General features: G+C 45.8%; 1 protein-coding gene across 3 annotated transcripts in view; it reads right to left on the bottom strand.

Annotated features, from left to right (window-relative positions):
* The window catches only part of COQ8A (coenzyme Q8A), a 48,147-nt gene that overhangs the window by 3,288 nt on the left and 17,774 nt on the right, over positions 1-27,085 (bottom strand). For all 3 annotated transcript variants that reach the window (XM_064446393.1, XM_064446394.1, XM_064446395.1), the window contains exons 5-12: positions 18,576-18,650; positions 11,564-11,686; positions 7,377-7,462; positions 6,115-6,255; positions 4,880-4,961; positions 3,338-3,431; positions 2,330-2,471; positions 267-374 (exon numbers count right to left, since the gene is read on the bottom strand). In XM_064446393.1, coding sequence (XP_064302463.1) covers positions 267-374; positions 2,330-2,471; positions 3,338-3,431; positions 4,880-4,961; positions 6,115-6,255; positions 7,377-7,462; positions 11,564-11,686; positions 18,576-18,650 — 851 coding nt within the window. The remainder of the gene's footprint in view (positions 1-266; positions 375-2,329; positions 2,472-3,337; positions 3,432-4,879; positions 4,962-6,114; positions 6,256-7,376; positions 7,463-11,563; positions 11,687-18,575; positions 18,651-27,085) is intronic.

Below are 27,085 nucleotides of genomic sequence, written 5' to 3'. Positions count from 1 at the left end.
AGACCCTGAGGCTAAGGAAGTAGCTGTGACTGGATCTAACACCAAAGACAGACAGACAGGGTTATGGGAGCCCTGCTCTCCCACTCAGGCCAAGTGAGGACAAGTGGCAAAAGGCACAGTTTTCAGCTGTCCTATCTGTCCAGGACTCAAGGACAGGAATCTGAGAGAATCTCAGTAAGGGCTCCTTAAATTCTGGGAGTGGGCAATAATCAAAAGCTGGTAAAAACACCTCTTCTACAAGTAGAACAGCAGCTGCTTGGGCTTACCTTGTGCAACTGTGGGTCATAGAAGAAGTTTGACCAGTTTGGATCAGTCTGCATGTACCTGAACTCAAACAGTTCCCGCAGACACAGGACCAGGATGTTGTGACAGATCTTGAAAAGCAAGGAGAGAAAGAAGCAAGTCAGGAGGGTAGCAAGCCCTACTCACACATGTAATTTACAGCAGGCATTAGCAAACAGGGAGCACATGACCACACTGTCAAGAACTATCTGCTCCATGCTGGAAAACTCCTGAACAGGTGAGAGAGAGCAACTCAGCAACTCCCAGCCCACACTTGCCATGGGACATCCTTAGCAGACAGCACAGATACTACGCAAGTTCTATATCAGCCTGAGCTGTAGTTCCTATCAGCCCCTGGATGTGTCTCCAGAGAGGCTGCTGCCCTGTATCTGGCAGCAGAGAACACCAGGCTCCAGGGTTCATGCAGCTATATGTGTTACTTGTGTCCTGGTCCTGCCTTTTACCTTCCCAGCTTTGACTACACACTTGGTTGTTGCTTTGAGAGCAAAGAAACATCTTCACAGTGCAAAGAGGTATCCAGAAGCAGAGGTCAGGGGTGCTGGTAGAGCATTACAGCCTACCTTGGTGGAAAGTGCTGCAGGACCCTGTCCAAAATGAAGGCAGTGCAGCTCAGGGGAAATGAGACCCAGTTCCAGGGCATTTTAAGTTAAAGGCCCAAAGAAGCTAAAGAGGAGAGTCTCTTCCTGTAAAGCTGCCAAACAACGTACAGAGCTGGGTCCAAACCATTACTGAAAGGGGTCTTTGCTAGATACACACACCCACCATGTACTCCTCAGCCAAGTCTTCTGGGCACGGCACTGACAGCTTGAGGGAGGAGCAGCAGACCCACACCTTGGGCCTGACAGGCATGGGGGAAGCAAGAGTAGCAGTTCCTGAAGAGCCCGCTGCTGAATTACATACTACAGCAGAGGTTTTCTGTGAGGATATTTAAGCTGAAGCCTGTTCAGCAGAACTGCCAGCCTCATTTTGCCCCTCTTCAGCTTCTGCAAAGCTGAGTGAAACACCATATCCAAGAGGGAGGGAGGAGAGCAGCAAATGCAAGCCAGACCCTGCTCCAGGACACTGCCATTTAGGTCAAAGGGCTGTGGGTCAGCCAGGCCAGTCACTTATACGAAAGGAGGACTGCTCCTGCAGCAATACTCCACCTCACAGCCTTTTAAAAGCAGCCCTGATGATACAGCAGTTCATCAGAGGAGACAAGCCCTACAAACAGTCAGCTCAGGGATCACAGGCAGCCAGCTCTGGCATAGCTTCAAGTCCAGCATAGTGGTGAGATCTGTTTATCTAGAGGAACATACTTTGCCCTCTTTCCCAGTGACCTGCTAACAGCTGACAGCTCACACCAAGACAAAAAAAAAAAATCCAAATACCAGGACAGTTATTTCTGCTACTAGAGCAGCTGCTTGTCCCACCACGGCACTCCAATCCCTTGCTATATTCAGCACCACCGCCCACCCATCCCCACATCCCCCCGCTGTTTACTGAGAGGTACTTTTCCAGCAGCCCTGTGCAGCACAGGTCAGTCCCGCAGAAGGAGATGACACCCAAACACTTGCACAAGGGCAGGAGATGATTCTGCACTCCTGCCCAGAAGAGCAGCTGCAAAACAAGAACCCTCTCCCCTAGCTGACAAACCATCCCAACCTGAAGGTCAGAGAGAAACAGGGCATCTAGGTATTACACAGTTAGGCTACCTCCCTTTAAGCCACCCTTGCCATTCACCCCTCCAACCCCTCCCTGCTGAATGCTGGCACCTGCAAGGCCTAGACCAGCCTGAGGAGACTCCGGTGTCACTGCCACACTCCCTACAGAGAAGTCGTCCGAGATGTTCAGACAGGATGGAGACTGGCTCGTTACTGAGCCATAGAAGAGAGGCTCCAGACAGTCCCTGACTCCATCCCTGCTTTGCACTGCTCAGGTTTGCCCTTCCACAAAGTATCCCCTGATCTACCAGTCACCAGGCAAGCCAAGCACGCTGCTTGAGCAAGGGGAGAAGGAAGACCACCTTTACCATACCCCACAGTACCTCATTTCGAATCTCCTGGCTCAGCCCCACAGCTTGATCCAAGGGGAAGCCAGACACCAGCTCCGTGGTGAGGACATGCTTGCTGCACAGCTCATCCACTACTCTTGGGACGTAAAAGAAGGGGTGGTCTTTCAGCAGCTCCCTAGGGGATAGAGAAAGGAGAGGAAAAGGTTAGGAGCCCTGAGAGCAGCCAGGCTCCTCCACAACACCTCACGCAGCACACAGGCCCTTCACCTCTCCCCACGCCCTGGCTGAGGCTCCTAAGAGACATTTTCCTCAGCAGTTACAGTAGGGATCAAGTCGCCAGAAACCATGCCAATGACTTACAGCTACTGCCAGCTCCTGAGGTCACATCTCCTGCCAGAGCAGTGATAGTAGGAGGGCTCCAGGCTGCTACATCAATGGGCACTAGGCTCTTTTGCTCACCCCATTTCGCTCCAGGGCGAGACTATAACCATGGAATCAACAGGTCTTTTCCAAGGGGAGCAATGCCACAGGGGCAGTTCTGCAGGACAGGAGGAGCATCCAGCCTCCAGCAGCTCTCCCTCATCCAGCCTTCATGTAAAAACAATATGGACCCCCACTGCTAGAGCAAGCCAAGGGAGCAGGAAGTGCTGGTGGTATTAATTGCTGTAAGAGACCTGAACTGAAAAACCTCCTAGGCTAAAGGATGGGAGAAGTTTACAACAGGCTGATCTAAGAGTACACAGAACTGCACTGCAACCTGGCCTCCAGAGTTACTGCAGTACCTTTACATGTAGCAAAACAGACAGGCTTGTACTGAAGGACAGAGGATATGCCATCACATTTCAGCTGACTGAAAATACACCTGATGGAGACAAGGTGGTAATTCCAGGGGACAGCTCAGGCCACGAACACACACCCTTCCCCTGTGCTACATCCCAGGGCATGGCATTCATCTCCCCACTGTCCCTGAAGTTAAGCAACCTCTCCTGCACTTCACACACACAGAGACGGGAGGGTTTGAAGGCAATGGTATGAACATACTGGAATTTCCTTGCACAGGCAGCTTCTCTCTGGTAGTCACACTCCAGGGCCAGCTCTCTACTAAGGACTTCAATCAAATGCTCAGGGAACAAACCTGAAAGTCAAACAGCAGAGAAGAGAGTAGGCTTAGAAAAAAGGAGCCCCCTCAGGCTAAACTTTCCAGAACAGTACCTGAGGAGCAACCTGCTATCCAGCCAACTCTGAGCTGAAGAGTAGAAGAAGCCCCAGAGAGCCAAAACGTATTTCCAGCTAGGTACAGGTCTGCAGGTAATCCCAGGCCAAGGCTACACAGCTGCTGCTAAAGCAAGGTACATCCACACCACTCTTGTACAGCAGGGCTCTGTTCTCCCCCAGGTCCCACCCCACGGCCCAAGCTGCCTGTTGCTGGTAATGGCATGGCTGGGCAGAGACACACACCAAAGAGTTGAAGCACCCAAACACTAGCCTGGGCAAAAGCAGCAGAAAAAGGCTCCAAACTGTATCTGCCTACCTGTATCTGCCTACAACTGGGAACATGCAGTACTAGGCAGAAGCAGTCAGCATGACTAAGGCAGTGAAATGCAACAGCATGTAGTCAGGGCCTGAGTTGCCAAGTCCAGTCTACTCAGTCTTGGAGCTGGAAAACCAAACTACTTCTTGGGCCAGTAGATGCCTTCTTCTGCAGCAACCTCTGCAGGGGGTCCTGCCCAGCTATCACAGAAAACAGTCCCAGGTTTCCAGCACCCAGCCTGATTTTAAAGCACTATTTGTACAGTCCCACTAAGATTTACAGCTGCTGCAGGCAGATATTTGGGAAAAAAAAAAAGTAGAAAGTCCTGTATTCCCTGTGAGAAAAAGGAACTTATCCATGTGCTGGGACACTGAGCAAGCTCCAAGCCTGACAGTTCTCCACCTCTCCACAACTCTGACTGGGAAGAACAGAAGATGACTGGGAAGAGCAGAGGATAGCAGGCATGGAGAGCTACAGGAAGCATGGAGAAGAATAAGTTCTGCCAAATGTACCAGAACATAACAGGGACAAAGCAAGACTACCTAACCTGAACACTGCCCACGCTTCATGCCTAGAAAGCCAACAAAGGTGAGTATAGCCAGACACTTTATACTTTGCCAAGAGTCCCTGCAGGTCTTTCACTATAAAGAGCACACAGAGACAAGTACACGTTGTTCTGGCAGGTGCGTGCACATACATGGCCAGGAAAAACCCACACAGGTGCACTTCCCACCCCACTGAGTGGACACTGGAGCAGGCACATGCCTAGCAAAGGGAGTGGCAGCTCTGCAGCAGGAGAGGGGAGCGGAACATGCCTCCCCAAACTGGCCCTGCACCCACTGCCCTCATCCACTACCTCTCCTGCCTTCTGCAGAAGATCTGCTCCTGGGCAGACATATCAATTCTTAAGTCCTTTTCACTGTTTCCTTGAGGCTGTTTCCTCCCTCCAATCTATGGAGACAAGTATACAATGCACTTCTTGAAACCATTTGGCAGAGCTCAACATGTGCCAGCAGGAATACAGGGCCTGCCAAGGGTCTCTGTCTTTTTACCTTCAGGGAGAATATTGCTCATGCTCAGGACAGTCATCAGGTTGTTAACATCACTGTTGATGCTCTGGGCAACTCCAGGGTACTGCAGGACAGAATGGGAGAGGGCAGTGCTGAGACTAGATGACCCAGTTGTACAGAGTAATATAAGAACATCTTCCAGCTCAACATCCACTGACCCCCGCAACACAGCCACCTACAGCCTGGCAATGAACCAGGGCATACCTGAGCCACACACCCTCCTCTGAAAGCTTATTTAAAGCCGAGCATCTTAAAATGTGAGATGGAGAGACAGTCCTGTTTGGGTCCTTTGACAGGGACTCTTCCAACACATGAAAGGTTCTCGGACACACAAATCTCACAAGAGACATGGCAGTCGGTCATTTCCCTACCACAGCAGAAAGGACTTGCCACTGACAGCCCCACAGTGTTTCATCCACAGCAGCAGGGCAAGCGGTGAGGCCCCAGCCCAGTCGTGGCAAAGGTGCCACCTTCTGTTCTTTCTCACCTTGTCCGTCAAGAAGGGGACCAGCCTACACTGCTGTGGAGCAGAAAGTGTGCTGATGCCGCAGGGCTAACTTCCCATTGCTTTCACCTTGGCCAAAGTGTAGAGAGTACTTTGGACACAAACAGCTTGAGAAGATGACACCAGTACCCATCCATACCGTTTGTAAAGCCTCCCTACTTTACAAAAACACCAACAAGATTACCAGCTTTATCTTCGACCCTGCTCAGTCAGCAAGGGATCTCAATTCTGTTAGAAATACCTGTTTGAAGTTGCTGACAGCTTTAGTGTGAGTTGGTGAATATCCTCCTGCATTTCCAGGACTGTCACTGCTCAACAGTCAGTGCCTGCTTATCACTTAAAAATTCTTTAGCCTCTGGGCTGTGGCCACAAAGGGGCATGTGCACATCGCAGAGAGGGGACTGACCTGTGGAACAGGTAGGACCTCCGCACACAGCCCTAAAAGTACAAGCAGTCCCTCACCACCATTATCCCCACGCTGCAGCAATATACCTAAGAAACATCTCCCACTCATCTGGAGTCAGAGACTGGCTCAACCTGCAGAACCTTTTCTGTCCCTCCCTTCTGCTTGCACTAGGTAAGACATTGCTGGACCCAAATCTTCACTTGCATTAAAATGTTTCTTATTTGTCTAGCAGTAAAGACACTTATGCAGCTCCCCTGCCCTGCTACGGGGCACAGACAAGAGACAAGGCTGGTCTGTAAAGCCTACCTGGATTTTCATGGCAACTTCTTTCCCGTTTTTCAAGCGTGCCAGATGAACCTGACCAATTGAAGCAGCAGCAAAGGGGCGTTCTTCAAAGGACTCCAGTTTATCCCTCCAGTTGGGGCCAAGATCATTGTTCAGAGTTTTCTACAAATAAAAAGAAGGCTTCAGGGCATGAGAAGCAAAGATTTAAGATTACTGCTATTGGAAATCATGCTCCTCTAAGGTGACTCACGCAGCCTATAGTAGTTCTGAATAACTCTACCCTGCTTTCTAGATTGTCCTCCCTTCCTCGTAATTGCAGACAATCGTGAGGAGTGGTCCAGCCTGCAGTGCCTCCCCAGCACTAAACAGACACTGATCAGATCTGTGTGAGGCTCTGTTCCTCTGGCCTAAAAGTCAGAGATCTTGAGCACAAACACTGCTGCCTTAGCAATACAAAAGTCCCCTTTTTGATGCCGCTTGTTATCTTCTAGAAAATGCGCAAGTAGTTGGGTATTCCTACTCTTTCATCATGCTGCCAACCTGAACAGAAGCAATCCAGGCATGCAAGAGTGACTCTCTTTAAGGCAGTATTGACAATTAAACATCACACCCTGCTTTAACAGCTTTTTTGCTACATTGCCAGACTGCCATACTTAAGTTCTGGCTCTGCTCAGCATCTTTCAGAAGATAAGTAGTGCTGGCAATTCCTTTTGCATCACCCTTCACATCTTAATTTACAGAGGGAAGTAGAAACAAAGAGAGACCATGTACATAGGAGAAAGCAAACTTAGTTTGCTTCATTCTGGATGCTCTTGATGGTGGATTAGGTTTAACCAAAAAAAGTAAGGACACAGTTGCTGTTAATTTTCCATCAGACTAAGGCTTGCAAGTCTGTTTCTAAAATGGGGTGTCAGCACTTTTAGACACTGGCTTAACATCCATGAGAAAGACAAGAGAGAGAAAACGGAGAGGAGGCTACATTCAACAAGACCCTATAATCATATCTGCATGCAACATTCAGTGCTGTCCCTTCAGCATAGTCTTGGTATATAAACACGCCCAACATTTTTCCCTCTGTCTAGAGTTGAGCTTCAATGTTTTGGAGAGAAAAGCACATAAGAGATAAGGAACCAGATGCTACCCAAAACTGAAAATATGCAACATTTATTGAAAGAATACTTGTAAAAATCCCCATCCACCTCCCCTACCAGGGTATGTCACAGGTGACATTTATTCTGTTATTGTCCCTCCTCCCCTGATAGTTAGGAAAGAATATTTCTCACCATCATCTGCTTTATCGGCATGAAGTCAGCACTCTGACGTACACGCTCAAAAATCCTCTGGAGATGAGGGTTGATGAAGGCATCATCTGCCAAGGAAAAGCACATGGCAGTCAGTACAGGTACTGCATTCTCTGGTTCTTCTTCATCACACAGAGAAACATGCACCAGCATTCAGACAAGCCAGGTTATCCTGCCCCCAAGTACACCCCAGTGAAGGCTTTGGAAAGAATTCTAGTTCAGAAACTCTCCATACCCAGAAGTAGTACCTGATACGCATCTCCTGAGGCATCACACCTTCACAAATGAGCCAAACAAGTCCTGTGCACAAGTAGCAAAATAAAGGGGAAAAGCTACTACTTCCTTTTCAGTCATGCAAAAAACACTGCATATTACCCAAACATCTCCCAAGCTATCCTCCTGCTGCAGCAGGAGAAAGTTTTTGTGCACCCCCTTCCAATTACCAAGGGAAGGACAGAAGTACACTAGAAAACATGCTGAGAAACTTTTTATTAAGCATCAGGTGTCATACTGCTCCCTGGCTTTGTCCAGCAGCACTGCCGAGAGCAGTGGGCAGCTCTGCACAGCACAGAGGCTTTTGGTGTGATGGTAGGTTGCACAACCCCAAGGGCAGCGTGCTCTGCACAAGCTTCTGTCATCCACCAGCCTGCCTTCTCGCTGAGCAAAGTAATGCATTCAGGTCTAAGAGAGTCCACTCTGTCACAGAAACACAGGTCACAGAAGGAACCTCTGGAGATTCGTCCCAACACTCCCAGGGTCATAGGGTGGCTTACTCCAATTCATTCAAAGGGGCAGCAGCTTCTCTAGAAAGCTGTGCAATGGTAAAACACCACTTACGTAAGTGCTGAACTCTTGGAGGAGTCAAGATTCAGCATCTGCTACTGTAAACAACTACTCAAATGCAAAGCAACTACAAGTGGGCAGAAGAAAACACAGATGAGCCAAAAGTAAGTTATTTTAAGAGTCACAAGGATTTAGCAAGCAAATATTTACACTCATTAGAAAAAGAAGGGGTAGGGGCATCTTGAAAGCTTAGTCCTCTCCTTTGAGCAAAGGCTTCTACAACAGCCCAGAAAAAATCCACCAGTTCTGGCAAACTTTTCATTTCATAAAAGCTTATGGAGGAATTAGATTTATCTGCTGCTTTCCCAACGCTGGAGAAAAGTCCAGGCTACTAGCCTTAATCTTGAGAACTCAACCTGCACATGTGCTTGTGACATTCACATTTAAAAAAAAAAAAATGAAAAAAAAAATATTGATCATTCGTCTGCATTTACAGATGCACGTACAACTGCAAGTCTACCCCAGGAAACAAGAAACAAACATCTACCTGGAGAACACTGTCCTGGGAAGAGAGGTGGAAAGGAATGGCGAGAAAAATACAGAGACATGACATTAACACTCAGTGTTGTTTAGAAATTCCCACTGAAGCCATGAGCAGCATTTAGAAGTACTAACAAAACCCCACTGTAGAATCAAAAGGCGCTCCCATTCCGTACCTGCAAGTCCGAGATTAACAGGCTTTGCAGGAACAGTGAGTAAAACTCCCATTGTGACGTTATAACCCTGCAAGAAGGCTAAACATTGCATCTGCATGCGCATTCCAAACACTGAAAGAAACTTCTGCACTATCATTGATGGTGTATCACTGCCAAGCCTCTGAACACCATAAAACCACTCTCAGGGGTATGCAAAAGTATTAGCCATCATGCTGTAACCTGATAACCTGCACCTCCCAGGATGACTGTGAAGAAAGAGAATGGACCTCACTGAAAGTGACTCCTGCTCCTAGAAGCCATTTGTGTCAAGGTATCAGGATCTCCCATAGGCAATTTAGGATCAACTTCTATTATTTTGCTTATTGCCAACATCCAAAAAACTCACAAAGTATTTCAACCTTTAGTCTGAGAGGGTATTCTTACCTGGGGTTGCATGACCACCACTACTTTGTTCATTAGCGCAATGCTAAATAGCCAAGAAACCGGCAAGTCCAGATTGACTGTACAGAAACTCAGCAGCAACACTGAAAATCAGTCACGCTGTGGAAGCAACTCACAGAACAAGGCTTACAACATGCTGATTAACAAGGTTATACGTCTTTGTGGTAAACTGATGAGGCCTTACCAGAATGAAACACTAAGCAAGAGTCAAGGCAGGACACTGAACTGGTAAATGCAGCTGCCTTTCCAACATCTTCCAGAGCGCACACACACCAGAACACAGGACGATTTTGGGCCCTTAGCATCCTTTCTGTGCACAACCTGCAGAGATGTGGGTACCTAACAAATCCACTGATTCCCAGAAGCAGACATCGTGGTTTCTAAGGACACTACTTTAACTTCTGGGTGGTTTAGCGCACAGGTGTTCAGCTGCACCTGGTTAAGGCAACACAGAGCCCCTGCGCTCAATTAGCACACACCCCAATTAATAGAATAAGCCAATTCAAATTCACCAGACCCCAGAGAAGCCCACATAGTGGTAGGAACTGCGTGAAGTGCTCCTGCCCAAACAGCCTAAGAACCGGATGCTCCACACTGTTGGAAGTGTCTAACCTATTTCACCATGGCTGTCCCTCAGCAAGGTTACCAGGGGACTATGTTCTCCCCAGGCATTGCAGCACTTCACACACTCATCACAAGAGTCAAATGAGGCTGGGCAGCACTACTCCAGTTGCTAAAGGCCTGTATGCTCTTGACACCCAAGTGAAGTTAATTGGCAAGTGTTTGACATTTCTGCCAGAGCTCGGTAACATTAGGAGACAGCAGGCAAGTGACAAAAACCCAGGGCATTTCTGCTCCTCAGAGCTGGCTTTTCACAGCTATTCCCTCTTCACTCACATGCAAGCCCAGGGCAGCTATGACCAGGCTCTGGGCACACATCAGGTACAACCCATGTACCCATGTGTCTTAAGAATCTTAAATTAATCCCCACCTATGGTAGACAAGTTAACTTCAGAGCTGATTTCTAGACCTCACTCACTCATCCCACATACCAGAGGCACTGGCCAGGGAAGGCAAGGAACACAAGAGTTCCTCCTGGATCTCTGCTGTGGACCAGCAGTCATTGGCACCTGGCAGTTTCTAGAGGGTGAGAGAACAGCATATGGGTGGCAGCCTTTGACATAGCAGCTGCTGCCTCCCACCTAGCTTTTTTAATGTTGCCATCAGCTTGGCACGCACCTAAAATGAGTGATTAGCAAATGAAGAACAATGAAATGCCACAATCAGGACTCTCTGGAACAGGGAGTTGATCTTGCTTTATTGGATAGCCCAAGTTATTCAATAAAACTAGATCCAGCCTCATCAGTCAACGCCTATGAAAATTCAAGTAGAAGGACAAGCTAAGCAAGCAGAGTACTTCGAACACTCAGACACTGACTCAGTTTCAGTGACATCTTGAAAAGTATTTCCAGACAAGTGTAACAGCTATTTTTGGCTGGTTCTTTCCTTTCCTATCAAGTTGGGCAGGAAGGCAAAGTGGACAGGTCCAGATAAGGTTTGAATTCAGCACACCTGCTATTTTCCAGGAGCAACCTAACAGTTCAGTGCAGACACTGATGTCACTCATGCCTTCACCTGTGATCACTGACTTCAGAGCCCAATAGATTAAGTATGAGTTTGAAGTCTCCTCAAGATGAAAACAAGTGTTTTATACCTGATAATCTTATCAGCTGTACTGGCCTTTCCAGCAAAGCTTCAATGCCAACAAAGCACGTAAACCATAAACATGCTGTAACAGGAGAGGGTTGTGGATATAACCTTGACCACTTTCGGTGAACAAAGAACAGGATCATGTTCTTGTAATCGTCTGCCTCCTTTCTAGCACCTGTGTACAGAGTGCGCTATAGCTCTGCTTCTCAACAATTGCTTTTAACACAGGCATTAAAATTCACAGAAAGCATTAATTTATTTTCAACCAGTTTCACTTGCATACCTGACACAAAGGGGCACTGGGAACGTGGTGGTATATAGTGCACACGTCTAGTTATTTCATACTGGGATTAGATGGAACTGAATCAAACATATCTCCTTCACTTCTTTTACATGAGAAAGCCACTTGGCTAGTCTCTCCACATTCACTTGACACTGACTGCACACAGCTCACAAGAAATCAGTTACCCACCTGGCAGCACTGCTAGAGGATAGCTGAGGACCTATGCTACCACTTACCCTGAATGCTTAACATTTGTCCCAGCTTCAGTGCTGCTCCCCGGACCTTGCACAAGGTTCTCACGATTCTTTCTGCATTGGCCTCTGACAGGAACGGGCTGGAATCCATCACTGCTTTCTTTCCTGAGGAGAGAAAGTGTATGGATGAAGAGCACACTTACCTCAGTGAGCTCAATCCATTGCACTGGTCCATATTCAGCAGATTTGCCCTTCCCCAGAGAAATCAAACTAGGACTACACCCAGTGCCATCGTTGCAACCCAGGGGCATGGACTGCACTTGGACAGATGTGTCTTGTACTGACTTTGACATTGCCGGCGTGAGGGCCAACAGCAGCAAGTCACAGCAGCACTGACATCCGTGGAGGCTATGCAAACTGTCCAGGATCCTGAGCAGACGTTGGTGTTTGAACTTGCTGTGCCAGCTAGCTCACCCTAAAACACTATTCAAATGTGCCCCAAGTCCCATGCCATAGGCTGCAGCACAGGCATAGCCTCAGAAAAGCAGTAGGGGTGAGGAGGGATTTATACCAGCACCAAACATCCTTTCTCATACCCAGTAATTCTTGCCCAAAACACAGATTCATACACAAACACATATTGCTGTGCGATTGCACATCCAGAGAGTGCACTAGGCATCTGTAGAAAGCAGATGAAACTTTCACATCACTAAGACCACAATAACATTCTTTTCTAATCGAACTGAAATATACTGTCTCCTGATGCACGAGCAAAACAAACCCTCCCAACACCGTAACCCCCAAAACCCATGGCTGCATGTAGCACTTTGAAAAAGCAGCATATTGTAAATCTGTGATGGGGTTAATCAAGCTAGTCAAATCCCAGGAGGCTGGAGATAGTCCTCACAGGAGAAGTCCAGCAGGAGCTCTCATCTGCGATACAAAGCTCTTCTTGGACAATTGTCCTGGAAGGGAGATTAATTCCTGTTGTCAACATTGCCAACCTTTTTCCCTTTTACATCCTCACATGTGCATGGCATTCCTCGCCACATTTTTATGGGCAGCTTGCTAGTGAGAAAGATATTGCTTTTAGACAGAACCTCTCAATGTACTTAGTCACTTGTTCTGACTGCGCATAGAGGCTGTGCAGGGAAGAGGCCAAACACTTCTGTCCTTACTCCCATCAGCAGTCAGGCAAGCATCAGCTTGCACAGAACAAGGCCCAAATAGACATACTCAATACAAACATTGTCATACCTGAGAAAGGGTAAAGCCTGATGTCTGACAGGCTCACTAAGTAATCATTGCAGCCATTCACATACCAGTGCATTCACATTGTGCATTCACAGGCCCAAGTATGCAACGTGGTTTATATGTGGCATAAGAAGCACTTCTTCCCTCTCCCTTTATTTAAAAAAAAAAAAGTGGAGGGGGAGGAGGGAGGACACCCTGACTCAATTTTGTGGTCCCTTTGGGAGAAGCAATGCAAAACTCCTCCTCTAGGCGATGCCCAGTAGGAGCAGGGACAGAAGGGGCAGGCAGGCACCCGCCAACCACTTCTCTTGGGACTGCAGCTCAGCTCCTGCTGATGGAGAGCCAAGCAGGAGTAAGGTCAGGTCTTACAGCCAGGATGCAGGTCCCACAGCTGGTACGCTGATCTTGGAGCTACATCTTTTTTTCCTTCCAACACTTCAGAGGAACAGGTACAAAGGACAGAACAGCTGAAACCCACATATACAACAAGCAGGGCCCAAAAAGGCATGGCAGCTGCAGCAGCCCTGAATATCTTAGGCAGACAGAAATGAGTGGTGTGTCTGTTGCTGCTGTAGGCACTACCTGATCCTCTCCATCTCCAGCTAGCTCTGAGGAAGGTGTACAGCAGGAGCTCAGACTAGGCAGGGGACAGGGGTAAGAAGAGTCAGACTGAAGTAGCTGCTGTCTAAACTCTGGTGGATCACAGAGCTTGGTACAACCTTCTTGAGGTGCTAAGCATGTTACTGATGTGACAGACACCCATCAGCCCCAGCAAGCAGCTGGCTTGCTTACAAACCTTTCTCTTAGAGAAGTGATGCCACTGAACTCTCCACTGGCAATGCACAGAGGATGCAAACCACCCACTTTCCCCGTCCTTCAGCCCTTCCTTTCCTTTACCTGTTTTGTGGAAGAACAGCAAGATGGCACTGCATGTGGGACATCATCTATCTGTCCAAATCCCTGTCCCAAGTAAACAGTGTACATGAAAAGGAGAGAGGAATAAAAACATCAGGAGGGAGTACACAGGACAACTACCCTCTTGAGAGCAAGATGCAGAAAAGCAGGAAGGGCCCAGAAGTCACCGTTTGCATCACATACAGCAATCCTCAGAGCACATTCTGCTCCGGACTTTGAGTGTATGGAGTGTGAGAGGCTGAATAAGTCGAACTGCCCAGGGCAGAAGGATGTGGCTTTGCCCACTTGACAAGCTGGCTCTGGAGAGTGGAGTGCTTGGAGCCACCTAACAGAGCTCCAGCTCTCAACTGTCACATCAGGGCACCAGTCAGCCAGCAATGATGAAGCAAATGAACCCTTGTATGAGCTCTGACATACAGACGCACAGGAACTAGGGAAACTACCGAGTCAAACCCTTACCTTCCTTCACACCACCTGCACATACAAATATCCTCCTTTGTGTCTGCAGCAAGATAAAGTTAGTTAATGACTAAAGTCACCTCCAGAGGTCAATGGACCCTGACAACTTTAAAAGAGTCTTATCAGAGAAAGAGTCAAACACAGGCACTCACAATCCTCTTCTCCTGGTGTGCTTCTCATTGAAGTCAAGCCCACAGAGGCACTATCTGATCACCAGGCAGCCCAGCAGCACATGATCAGATGTTGCTTGTTTATGTACTTTGCTAAAAGTGGGCATACACAAGAAGGTGACTTGAAAGCAAGAGTCAAAAGCAGCATTATATAAATGGCAAGTGAAGAGGGAAGAAGAAAAAAAACCACAACAACACAGGAAAAAATGGACATAGGCTTCCAAGGCTAGGTGGAAAGGAAGTAGGGATAAAACCCAGCACAAGTTCATGAAAAAATATGCCAATTTTCAGTAAGTTAATGTTTTTCTGAAAGACTGCAGGTACCTCTGGATGCTAGAAACAATTTCCTCCCCATCTTAAGATCACAAAGTTGGGATTTTTTTACCTACTTCATCAGGGAAAGAAAAAAAGGCAAAAAAGTCACATCTAAACAAGCTATGGCAACAAGGAGACTTCAGAAATGAAGGATCCTGCAGCCATGGTGCCTGGAGCCTGTCAGCTCTTCCACAACAGATGCCCTCAGGAGCCCTTTCCAAATCCACAATCGGCACGTACCCTTCCAAATCTGTGTGCATCTCACAGCTGTATCACTGCTTTTCCACCTCCTTTGCTACTGTCAAATGGAGACATAACCACTGGACTTTGCATGTATTTGTTTTTAGGACCATCTGCCACACGAACTTCAGGGCAATGGAAGAGTCAAGAACATAGCCTAAGCACTTATGACTGAGAACTCAAGGAGACTGCATTATTCCTTTTCATAAGAAAACAACTGTACATTCAAACGTAGGCCAGCTGCCAGCCCTTCGGGGCTCTGCCCCAACCTGGCATTTGCACAGTGCCTAGTAGAACAGCCTGGTACAGGTCATTAATAAGTTACAAAGTTGACCTTGAACCCAGAGTCTCTGTACTAGTAATGGCAGCTATTTATCTGGGCGCTCTTTCATTTTTATTCCTGGAAATTTATTCTACCCTCCCATTCCCACTCTGTGTCAGCCTTGCACTTTAGACACACGCTCTAAATACTGAGACTGCCATCAAGGTCACCAGTGACTGAGGTTATTTTTAATTAGCTACATCAGCCTACTAAGAAAATTCCCACTCACAATCAAGTACAGCCATCCTCTTAAAAAAAAAGATGAGCCAAACAACTTATTAAAGAACTTAGAGGATAGCATTAGGCGCTCAAGCCCTTAACAAAAAAAAACAAAAACAAACAAAAAACCAAACCAAACAAAAAAAACCCCACACCACCCAAAACTGTACCTACTCACAGGAATTTGGAAGTGGAAGGAATTTACATCCAAGACATCAGGCTTGGATGGAGAAGGGAGAAATTCAAACTCTTGCATCAGACTTATTCCAGGACAATCCCTTAAGAAGTAAATTGTTTATGGAAACGGAGACAATCCGAAGCAAAGAGAGAAGGGCCCTGTGGCTACTAAACAGCGATAGGGAAATTGAGCAGGAAAAGACAGATCAGCACTAGCACAGTTGCTAGAGAACGTACAGGAGAGTAGGCATTTGTGGTCCCTCCATTTGATAACAGCAATGGAAAGAAGTACAAGCCATGCTACTAGGATCACCTGTAGGCTCAGGAGTCCCTGGCTTGCGGTTTTGTGACTGAAGGGCCAGTGTTTCTAGGTCAATTTAAATGTGTGAAGACACTTTCATTTGTACTGACTGGACAAGAGGAGGGTAACCAAGAAAAGCTCTTTCTCGTCACTCCTGGATGCCAGCGAGAGTGTGAAATTGCTAGGCATGCCTTTGGGCATATACACATCCCACTTGTTTAAGTCTGAAGTGCCAAGAAGTTACTATTAATATTGCAGCAGTGGGGAGAGAAAAAGACATCCCCTACCAGCTTCCAGAGAACAGGACGATATGTCATTCTCAGAGAGAAGCCTTAGCCCAAGCTTATGGTGCTGGCAGCCAGAAAACTTGTACACAAATGCCTCAAGCTCAAATCATGAGAGGGGTGCAGAGGTATTTTTAAAGAAATGTAGAGGTACCTACGTCGAGAGATTCCCCCAAGAACAGCTAAGGCTGGTACTGCCAGAAGAACATTAAGAAAACAGGATCTTGGACTCAAAATCGTGTACGTGTCCTCTGCCATGCATTTCTGTGGGAGCAGAACCCATGGAGGGAGTTCTCATCCATGGAGCCTTACCCACCACTGTAAAATCCCCTGGCAAACACATCCAAGGACACTAGCTAGGGGCTGTAGCTGAGTCACCTGGAGACTTTCCTGTGCCCAGAGACACATTTCTCTCCTGTATGAGAAGCTCCAAGACAGTATGAAGGCTGAAAGGGTCTTTTACATCTGCCTCACCTCAATACTTGCTGTTCTTGGCCCAGTCTCAGTTCCACTACCCTTCTCCTTTACAGCATCACCACTGCTCCAAGCTATTATCTAAGCAGACACAACAGCAAGAGGGAAAGCAAGAACAAAAGCAGACAGCTGAAAATAAAGGGCAGGTCATTTTCTAACTCCCTTGCCTAGCATCGAAGTCAGCAGTTCTCATTGCCTTATTCTTTAATAAAGGTTTGTTCAAGAAAATTACTCTTCCCAAAGCATGACTCAAACTGTAGAGCAGGCTTCTGGCACCAAGTTATAGTTACATGAGGAAAATAATAGTTTCCTTATCAAGAAGAAAAAAGTCTAAAGGTGCAATTGCTTTATTGCAAGGAAGAAGTGTCTGTGGCAACACATTTTCTAAAGAAAAATAATCCTTGTTCATGCTGTACAGAAGAGAAACAAAGCTTATGTTATTCCCTCACATTTCATAGCTCTGCAAGCTCATGTTTTCGCTTTGGGGTGTGCCTAAGTACAAAATAATCTGGCAAGCAGATAAATACCAACAGTTGTGCAATTCCTCCTCTGTTAAAAGCAAAGCAAATCATCAGCTTCCAACGGTTATGAACAACCTGTCAAACATTACAAGCACTGAATGCAAAAGCCTTCAAGGATTCTCTATAGGATGGGGCATGTTTGCCTGAATGCATGCTTTTAAATCAAAGCAAAGAAACCCACCCATCCTCAAGCACCTCAGCTCATGGAGAGAAACAACTACTCTTTTGCCAAGGATCCTTTTTGGCTGCTGGGATGTTCTGCATTACTGAGTTGTAGAGAGAATACAAAGATGCAAGTGTAACAAGTAGTGTCCTGGGTGGCACACAACCCCTGTCTCCCCACCACAGGGGATGCTTCATCTGCTGGGGTGCTATTTTTTTGGTTGGGGGTTGGTTGGTTGGGCTTTTTAGGGTTCTCCCATGCTCCAAATTTCTTCAAATCTTCAGCCACTCCCATACCTCCTGGAATAGAGGTTCACATTATTTCAGTCTCCGTCCTTCCACACCCCCAGAGAAGACTGGGGGAAGACACAAACTAGCCTTGTAGTAGAATACTGCTGGCCACAGAGTAAAATTACAAGGACTTAGCAGTTGTCATTATCTCAAAGCAATGCTTCTGAACCAGGAATGATTTTACTTCATTTTTACTTCTAGCTACAAGTACTTTTATGCCCCAAAACATTCACCCAGGCACAGCCACTTATTACTACCATATTCTACCAACACATAAGCTTAGAAGAAAGCCACCGTGACATGGCCATGTATAACTTAGGAATATTTTACCTCCAACTTCAAACAAGCTGGGAAGAAAACAGGACCAGGTCAATTTGCACAGCACAGCCTTTTGACTTATTATGAGAATCCTTTAGAAGGTGGCAAAATATAGATACTGGAAGTAGATAATTGCTATTTAACATGTACAAGTTACAGAACATCCTCAAATTTCAAACAGAATGCAACCACTAACAAAGTTTTCAGACATACAGGCTCATCTACAGTTTCTGTACTGATAGAACTACATAGTTTCACTGAACAGTTTAAAAAAACAAAATGTTAGGCCAAGACAATCTGAGAACAGGCACAAGGATAGTATTCAAACCCAGGGTGGCTGTGGGAAAGTAAGCTGTACGAATTGTGCTGACATATACTCATTCTCTCGCATATACCTCTACGTAGTGAGGCTGTAGTATACTTGGATGGGAGCAGAGTCTGGAGGTGGCGACGTATTATGTTATAGAGAAAAGAACTACACACATCCCCCTGTTATTTTGACTGCCTCACTGTCCCAGCTCTCAAAAGAATAAAGTCTTGCAAACGCAGGTAAACTGTGCCTGGGGGAAAAAAAAAAAGAGGGGAAAAAAAAAAAGAGAGAGAAACAGAATGAGGATGTAGAAAGGGCTTACCATTGCGTTCTTCAGGTCTAAGGCTCTTCTTTGCAACCTCTGCCAATGCCCCAATACCAAGACCAACAGCTAGTCCTTTAAAGCAAGAAGAAAGAGACCCAGGTCAGAACGAAAAAATGTAATCCACATACAGAGGCATTTTTGTAAATAACCTTAAGCGACATGGTCAAATATACAGCTGCAAAACAGCTTGATTAGAGCATCCTGGCTTTTACAATGGAGTAATCTTCAAGTTTGACATGCAACAGTTTTCTCCTGAACTTTTCTCTTCAGCCCAGCCCAGCATGCCAGCCAGGTGTCATGGGCTAGGCCAGTCTGGGATGCCCAGCTTTTATACAGCACATCAAAAAGTGCTACTGAAGCACTCTGTGCTCTGGCTGGGGTCCTGCTGTAGACTCACATCGTGGAGTTTAGAAGAAGGAAAGGAAAAAAAATCTCACACACAGTTCTCAAAGTACAACCCTCAGGAAAGAACAGAAACCCCTCACCCCCCACTATGCCACTGCAGTAGGGGAAAGCAAAACTGTAGTTAGATGAAGCCACTACCAGTAGAGTTTAAGGCTCAGTGACCTTACTGTCTAAGCATTCAGGTTTATTTGTGCTCATTAGCTGTCTTTGACTTCCACATGCTCGTTGACTATGACAAACAGAAACATGTTTTCCCCAAGGCCCACCTTATTCAAGCAGTGTTGTAACCTGCTATTCCAAGGAGTCGTGCTGGGGAGTAAGTCCACACAGCAACACTAAGACCATGAGACCAAACACCAGCACTCCACGTGCGCTATCGCCCCTGCAAGCAGTAAATTCTAGGGCGTTGTCTCACAGCCACAGATTAAGCTGGACTACAAAAGAAGCGTTATCTGCCTCCACTAACCTGACCAAAGCCACCGAAGATTAAATGAGACACAGATCCAATTGTGCAGTAATCCATACTCCCAAAGGTCTCACTGCTTTCCCAAGTTCAAAATATTTGTTTTTCTGGATAATAAATGACATGGGCAACTGGAATAGCTGGTGATTCTTCACGTCTCCTCAGCAATGGTGCATCCCGCCATGCCTTACTCCCACACTGCTAGCAGTACTGGGTGTGCATGTTTTCCAAGCACCCCAAACCCCCCTTGAGGCACTACAGGACAACTTCCCAGGTACATCAACCAGGGGACAGAGTAGAATGAAGGAAGCACAGCTGACCAGCACATGGCATTTTGTGCATGTATGTAGGAGGAAATGCGCGCACATGTTTTGTAGTCTCAAGTGAGGAAGCCTGGGCACAAACAAGTTGAACCTCATCTTGCACAGTGAGTTTTTACTCTCTCCCATCAGGTAATTACAACCCCACACTTCTACCAATAAAATTTCAAACTTGCACAGTATGTCTGCTTCAGGAATAGCTCCATCTTGCAATCTTGCGGACTACATGCACTGGATCAAAGAATCCAGCATACAGTGAAGCACAGGGCACACGAGGCATCAGTGGCATCACAAGGTCTCTGTGACAACTGCTTCCAGGGCCACTCCCATGCCATTTAACTGTCAGACAACCTTTTGTTCTCCATTGCATATAAATGTTTAAGAGAATATAGCGTAATACAGAAATCTATATTCAGGAAAAAAAATAACTTTCACAGGATGCCATGATTTCCACATTATAAGACTTAAAGAAGAAACTGAAATAATTGGGGGGGGTGTGGGGGGTGTGTATGGTAATTTTTCCGTATTTTCTGCAAGTTTTCCTGTGGAGACACGGCACTGAAACACCGAATTTAAGCCTAAGGAAGTCTGCTGTTGCTAGCTAACTTGTGCAGACCCTTCAATAGTGCCAAGTCACACATGACCACCGAGCACGTCTTTTGCACCAGAAATCCTGCGATTTTATTACCTGAACAAAATGAGAAAAATATCCCTAGACTCCACAGGAAAGAAGCAAACAGATTTTTCTAACAGAGCATATCTTTTCAAACACTGATACACAGTCATCTCCAAACAGATCCCACAGGCAAGACAGTAACTTGGAGCAAGAAGTACCAAGAGTCAGACAGGAAGCCAATGAAGACATATCTCATCCACAAAATGTCATTTTCTAGAATGAATACCACTCACAGAGCACTTCTGTTGGCCTTGATCCCACTGTCACCACCTCCAGAGCAATGCTCCCCATCAGAAATCAGCTTGGTCATTATCAGAGCTAGGTTGAACTGGGCTGGCAGCGATTGGTTCCAAACTAAATATGTTGCGTCTCCTAAAGGAACTATGTTCACTCCTGAGACGTACTGCCTGTACCTAAAATAAAACATATCTGAAGTTTCTAATCTCTCTTTATCATTAAGACACAACCCACTTCAAAGGCAAATGAAAGACTGGGAACCAGGTTCTACCCTGCCTTCCGGAATAAAGCTGGAGAAGTTCTACCACACTCTAAAGCTGCTTGTGTCCTACATCAGTGTAGGCAAGATCGGACTCCAAACAAGGGTGTGTCGCGCCTCTCCTCTCATGGCCGCACACAGTTGAGCATCTGAACTAAACCATATTGTAGACTATGCTAGAAAAAGAGCTTCTGTTACAATAGCTCCTCTTAGAATTTGCTCACTGCTCCACTCTGTCCAACTTGTACGAAAATGAACTTCAATCATCAGTCAACAATGGTTTTGAATAAACTAAAGCCAGGCATAAACAAGTTCACTGTTAAACAGCTCCCTAAGGTTTAAAGATCTGAATTATAAAGGCCTCAAGCACCTTCACAGTTTACTCACAGTGCACAGCAGGGTATTTAGCACAGGGCAATACATGAAGATGCAATGCAGCATTCCTACTTCAAATGTTCAGTAACGACCTGGAAACATCTCAGGGCATACACAGTCCTGCTCTAAATGTGGTAGCAGGAGTGCAGATAATACTCTTGGGGCTGTGCAGGATCGTGTGCATCTTGGGCATCTGCTGCTTCTTAGCAATCAAGCCTGCAGAGATGAAGTCAGCTGTATATGTAGCCTTCTATCAACAAAAAATAGGTGACAATTTGAAGTTTTATTTCGCATCAAAACAATGCCAAAACTTGGCCCTTTCCTTGAATGTCTAGGGCTTGGAAAAAACTGTGACTTTTCAGAAGTCTCAGTTGCTCACACTATTCCTTTGCTCTTATCAAGTTATTATCAGAAGAACTATGACATCAGGGAATTAAATAATGGGCTAAATTCCTCATGGCTCTAACTCCAGCCACTAACACCAGTGCTAGGGATCACTCTGACCCCAAATGTCAGGAACATATTACCTTCTTCCCCTTTACCAACTTGAACTTCATTCACTGTGGCATTTGGAGCACACACAGCTCACACAACAAAAAAGTAGCATGGAAAACTTCACCTTTCCTCATCTTACAAACCATACTAATGCTCTAGGGTTCAGAGAGCAAGTACTAGACAGGAGAGTTCAGAGCCACACCACTCATTTCCTGAAATGCCCCTCACATTTGTTTTCCAGGCCTCTTCTGCACACTCGCCCATATGAACGGCTGTGGTCTAGGCACATGTTATTTGAACACAAACAATGCTGCGTGCTGGGTCTGACTGAGATAGGAGTTAATTTTCTTCATAGCAGCCTGTATCATGCTGTGTGTTGGATTTGTGACTACAAGTGCCGTTAACACACCAATGTTTTAGCTGTTGCTGGACAGGGTTTGCACAGCATCAGGGCTTCCCCGCCCACCACCCTCTGCCCCTGCCATGAGTAGGCTGAGGGTGGGGAAGAGGCTGAGAGGGGACGCAGCCCAATCAGATGGATATCCATACCATACAGCATCATGCTCAGCAGTAAAAGCTTGGAGAAGGGAAGGTGAAGTGGTGGAACATCTGGGGCTATGGTGTTTTTCTTCACAAGTAACTGCTACGATGCTCAGGCCCAACTTCCCAGCAAGTGGCTGGACACGTGCCTGACGATAGGCAGTAGCGAATGAATTCCTCTTGCTGCTTTTCTTGCACATGGAACTTTGCTTCACCTATTAAACTGTCTTCATCTCAACTCCCAAGTTTTCTTATTTTTGCTCTTCCTATTCCATCCTGCTGTGGGAGGAAATGAGTGAGCGGCTGCATGGGGCTTAGCTGCCAGCCAAGGTCAACTCACCACAGGCTGCCAGCCATCCACCTGTTACCAGGAACAGGTCATCCATCCAAAGAACCTGCATGGCTGTAGAAAAGCATTCTCCTCCTCTGGGCCACTAGTCTACTGACCTTGCACAAGCACTCCTGATGCTCTTCATTTTCCCTGTCTGCAAGATGAGTATTTCCTCCAAGATTAATCATTTTGGGACAATTTTCAGCATCACTGAATAGCCATGGTTTAGCACCTTGGAAAACAACATATCCCTGAGCACCTCTAGAACGTCACACTCCTGGGAAATGTCATTTGTTTTTATACCAGCAGAGTGCCTGTTCAGACATTTTCCAGGCATCTCCAGCACCTGTTACACGTCAAACCAAGCCCATCAAGAGATGATCTGGAATCAGTTTTGTTCAGGAAGAATCCTCTTGCTCAGCAACTGACACAACAAAACAAACAGGAGACTGAAAGGGCTGTTATCACTCTGCTCAGCCTTCCAAGTTCAGGGGTGGGCGACACTCTCCCCTGGAGCAGCCTGCACCCTGGTTTTGGTCACGTCAAACACTGCAAGCACCACACAGAACGCTTTGCAAGCTGCAGACAGTCATTCATCAGTTTCCACTAGCTTTTTGAGCATTAAATGCTCAACAGAAGAAAGCCATACTCACCTGTCACTCCCGTTGACTGCCTGAATCCTGTAGTTGTCAGTCCTGTATAAACTCAAGAGGCTAGCTTTTTTTCCTTTTCAAAATTGCTACAATCGCATTAGATCTAGACTTCACTGCAAGCTTCCTGAATTTTCTTTATCACAGAAGGATCTTATTGTATCATTAAAATAATCATATTGCTGGTTTGTAAGTTTTATTAAGGGAGACAGAAACTGCTTAGAGAAATCAAATTATGTGAGGAAGAGAGAATGGAAATAAAGAAAAGATCAAGAACTGTATGGGTGAAACCGATGACCCATCAGGCTACAAAACAAGCATGGAACAAAAAGCTGCAGAAAAATCTTTTACCAATTTCAATCCGGGGCGGGGGGGGAAGCCAAAACACCCACAAATAAAAATCAAGGATGATATTTAGTACTATAAAGACAGCTACCAGCAGTCACTCCAGCTGCTGCAAGAAGCAGACAAAAAATACATCTAAAGGGCAAAGAAGTTCAGTAGAGGATCTTGTGCTGATTACAGAGAAACATGAGCTCAGTATTACACAGAAGCACTGGAGAAAATTGTCTTCAACCTTTCCAGCAAAATGTTCTTTCCTCCCAGAAGAGGTGAGAAGCCAGGCAAACTCTGCAGTCCAAGTATTTCTGCCTCCTATTACTTGTTTGTCCATCACTCGCTAGAGTGTCCTGACACCACAGCTGAGAGTTCAACATTCCCTGTAACATTGGGGGGAACAACAAAAAACATGCAGAGACAGCAGGCAGAATGATTCGCATGTGAACAGGATCATGCCACTAGGATGGAAATTCAGCTATATGAACCCCAGGAATAGTTACGTAAACTCTGCTTTTCACCTACTCAACATCTTTCCATCTTCTCCAAGCCTAAGAGTATGTTTGTCTAATAAGGAAATAAGGAAAAAGCAAGTTTTATCCCACTAAGAAAACTCAGAGTCAAATGCTAGTTTGACTGGTGCAGAGGTGGAAGAATCCACTTCAACCATTATATTTCTCACAATTATTTCCTGGGGTCTTTAAATGAAGATAGCACCCCAAAGCACACAAGAAACAAATCGCGCACAAAAAAACTTACTTGTTGTAAGCTACACTCCCTCACAGATATGGAGCAGTCTCCTGCCATTCATTATTTTCAAGGAAATGCAAAGAGGCAGCTGGTAGAGCAGGAAGCCCCCAAGCCTGCTATCCCCTGTTTAATTCTAATCATTTGAACATCCTAGGAAGAAAAGACAGAGCTGGGTCACTACACTGCTATTCCATAGGTTAACAGTGACATCCCCTGCAAAAAGGCTCCTTCCAGCTGTTAACTATTATCCCTCAGCAGCAGCAGGTGCTCCCAAAAACCAAGAACGTAATTGGAGACTCTCATTAAACCATCCTACATCTTGTTTCTGACTTGTACTGAAATGGCAAAACGAGAAAAATGCATGAAAGAACACACTCTGCAGGCACAAGGAACTTCCAAATCACCTACCAGTGAGCTTTGAAACACTTAGTCTGCTTCAAGCTTATCTTGCCTCCCCTTAAAAAAAAATACATTAAGTTGGGCTGGATCTTAGGAAAGCAAAAATCAGTTCTCATCTCAGCTGGAAACTGCCTCCTGTGCCTCATGAGACTCCCTTAATCAGCCTCACTCTTCAACTTGCAGATATTTTTAAAAATTGTACGTTACCTCTTGCATCACTCCTGAGAACAATACCCAGAAAGGACTGATAGTGAGGACAGTAAGTCGCTAGGAGACACACACAAGTACTACCTTCCCCTGCTCACAATCTAAGAGGAAAAAAGTAGTCAACCATAAGCCACTCACCAACAACTTCAGAGGAATCAAAAACAGGTAAAAGTGACCAGTACACCACAGCTCTTACCATCAGCTAATGTTTCCTGGTTTAAGCATTTAAAATGCTTCATAAAGATGCAAGTTGAAAATAACAGTTCTCATCAGATAAGAGCCAGTCAGTAAAAGCCACCCTAGAATTAGCTGATGGGGTTTCACAATTGCACTGGCTCTCTCAAGGCCATGTGCAGGTCAGGAAAAAAAACCCTCTAAACTTGGAGCAAATAGCAAGCAACAGCTGCTCCTCGCTATTAATGGAGTCCCTCCTTTCATGCAGTTCTAGAGGCTCATACCAGTCTGGATCAAGATCTGCCCATTAAGAAGTGTTCCTTACAGGCAGCCCGTGCTACTTCAGACACCACACCCTCAGAAGCCTTCTTCAAGCACTACACAGCCTACCAAAATATTACTAAAGGATTTCTTAAACTGGAAAAAACCTACCTATAGGCCACATCTGTGTTTGCAGCCAGTGTACTGACAGTACTATTTCTCCTTGCTGTTGCAAGGAAAAATTCAGAAGGAAAGATAAGCAATTAATGCTCACAAGAAATTGCAGGAGCTGGAGAATCTGAACCCCATTTTTGCAACATGGTGTCCCCCCAAAAGCAGTCTGAAAGCAAGAGCTCTGTCTTGCCAGCAATTTCATTCATATAAAATGGACAACTAGAGGAAAAGGGCTATGACTGGGGATGCTGCTTATAAACAATCTTTCTTTTTTTCTTACTCTCCCTTCATGGTTTTGGTTTGTTGGGGGCGGGGGGTGGGGGGGGGTAGGTGGTGGTGTTGTTTAACCTGAGGTTAAGAAAAGACAGGTAGGTAGTTATATTTCCCCTTGAAGCATGAGTCAGCCTTTCCTCATGTAACAACCTTGAGTGCCAAGAGCTGGAGTGTACAGTGACAGCACTGGAACTGGAAAATTTGGTCATCTGCCACTTTACATCCACCAGCTGTCAGCAAGCAGCCACAGATAAATTCGGATGATGACAGCTACAAGCGCTGTGACACTTCCCACAAAAATCAAGGCTAGATTAAGTGGAGACCTGTATGCTCCTAGAGCTTACAAAGAAAGAAGTCAAGTGAGTTTTAAAGTGATGCCTTGTTACTCCAAAAAGCAAATCATGAGTCCTGCTTCTTTTTAAGGAATACTAGGCATGCTGAGAAGCCAGAGCACCTGCAATGAACTACAGGGTTAAGGATATCTGACCAGCATTAAAACCTTATCAAAAAAAACTCACTTGCTGTTTATTCCTGCACTGCATGGAATCAGTCCCTGCCCCAACCCTCCTAGCATGCATATTACTCTGACAAAGAGACACACAGAGGAAGAATAATTGGTTTTTTATGTAATCGTTGATCTGAATTACATTCAACGAGCTGTTTCTCTTTCTTCTGGGATCCATAACACAAGGATGTCTACTTTGCACATGTGCTTCTGTATCAAATTTTGTGGAAGAGAATCACAAGAGCCACAAGGGCCTAACAAACTACTTGGGAGAGACTGGAGGCTGTTCGCAACCTACATGGGCTACTATCATCTCAAGACAATACAGTATCAAAAAAAAAAAAAAAAGGAAAACAAAAGAAAAAACCCACACACACACAACAGAGAGACAACTTATCTAATGATTAGCCAAGTAAGGCTAGCTGTGATCATCTTTTCCACCTCCAATACTGTGATAGTTCCCGTTTTCTCAGGAACATGTTACGTCCTTTGACGGCTTTGGCTATAAGTCATTAGATAACCACCATCTGTTAATATTACTGAAGATATTTGGCTGCTTTTTAACACTGTAAGCCCCATTCTGCAAATAAAATTCACATAGGTTTCAGTGAGCTTCATCTTATAAGCTTAGACACCACATCCTTTCTGGGAGAAAATGGTTTATAAGCAATGGCCAA

The sequence above is a fragment of the Phalacrocorax carbo genome, chromosome 3 (genome assembly GCF_963921805.1).
Source record: "Phalacrocorax carbo chromosome 3, bPhaCar2.1, whole genome shotgun sequence".
NCBI lineage: Eukaryota > Metazoa > Chordata > Aves > Suliformes > Phalacrocoracidae > Phalacrocorax > Phalacrocorax carbo.
This window is presented reverse-complemented; position numbering and strand designations above follow the sequence as displayed.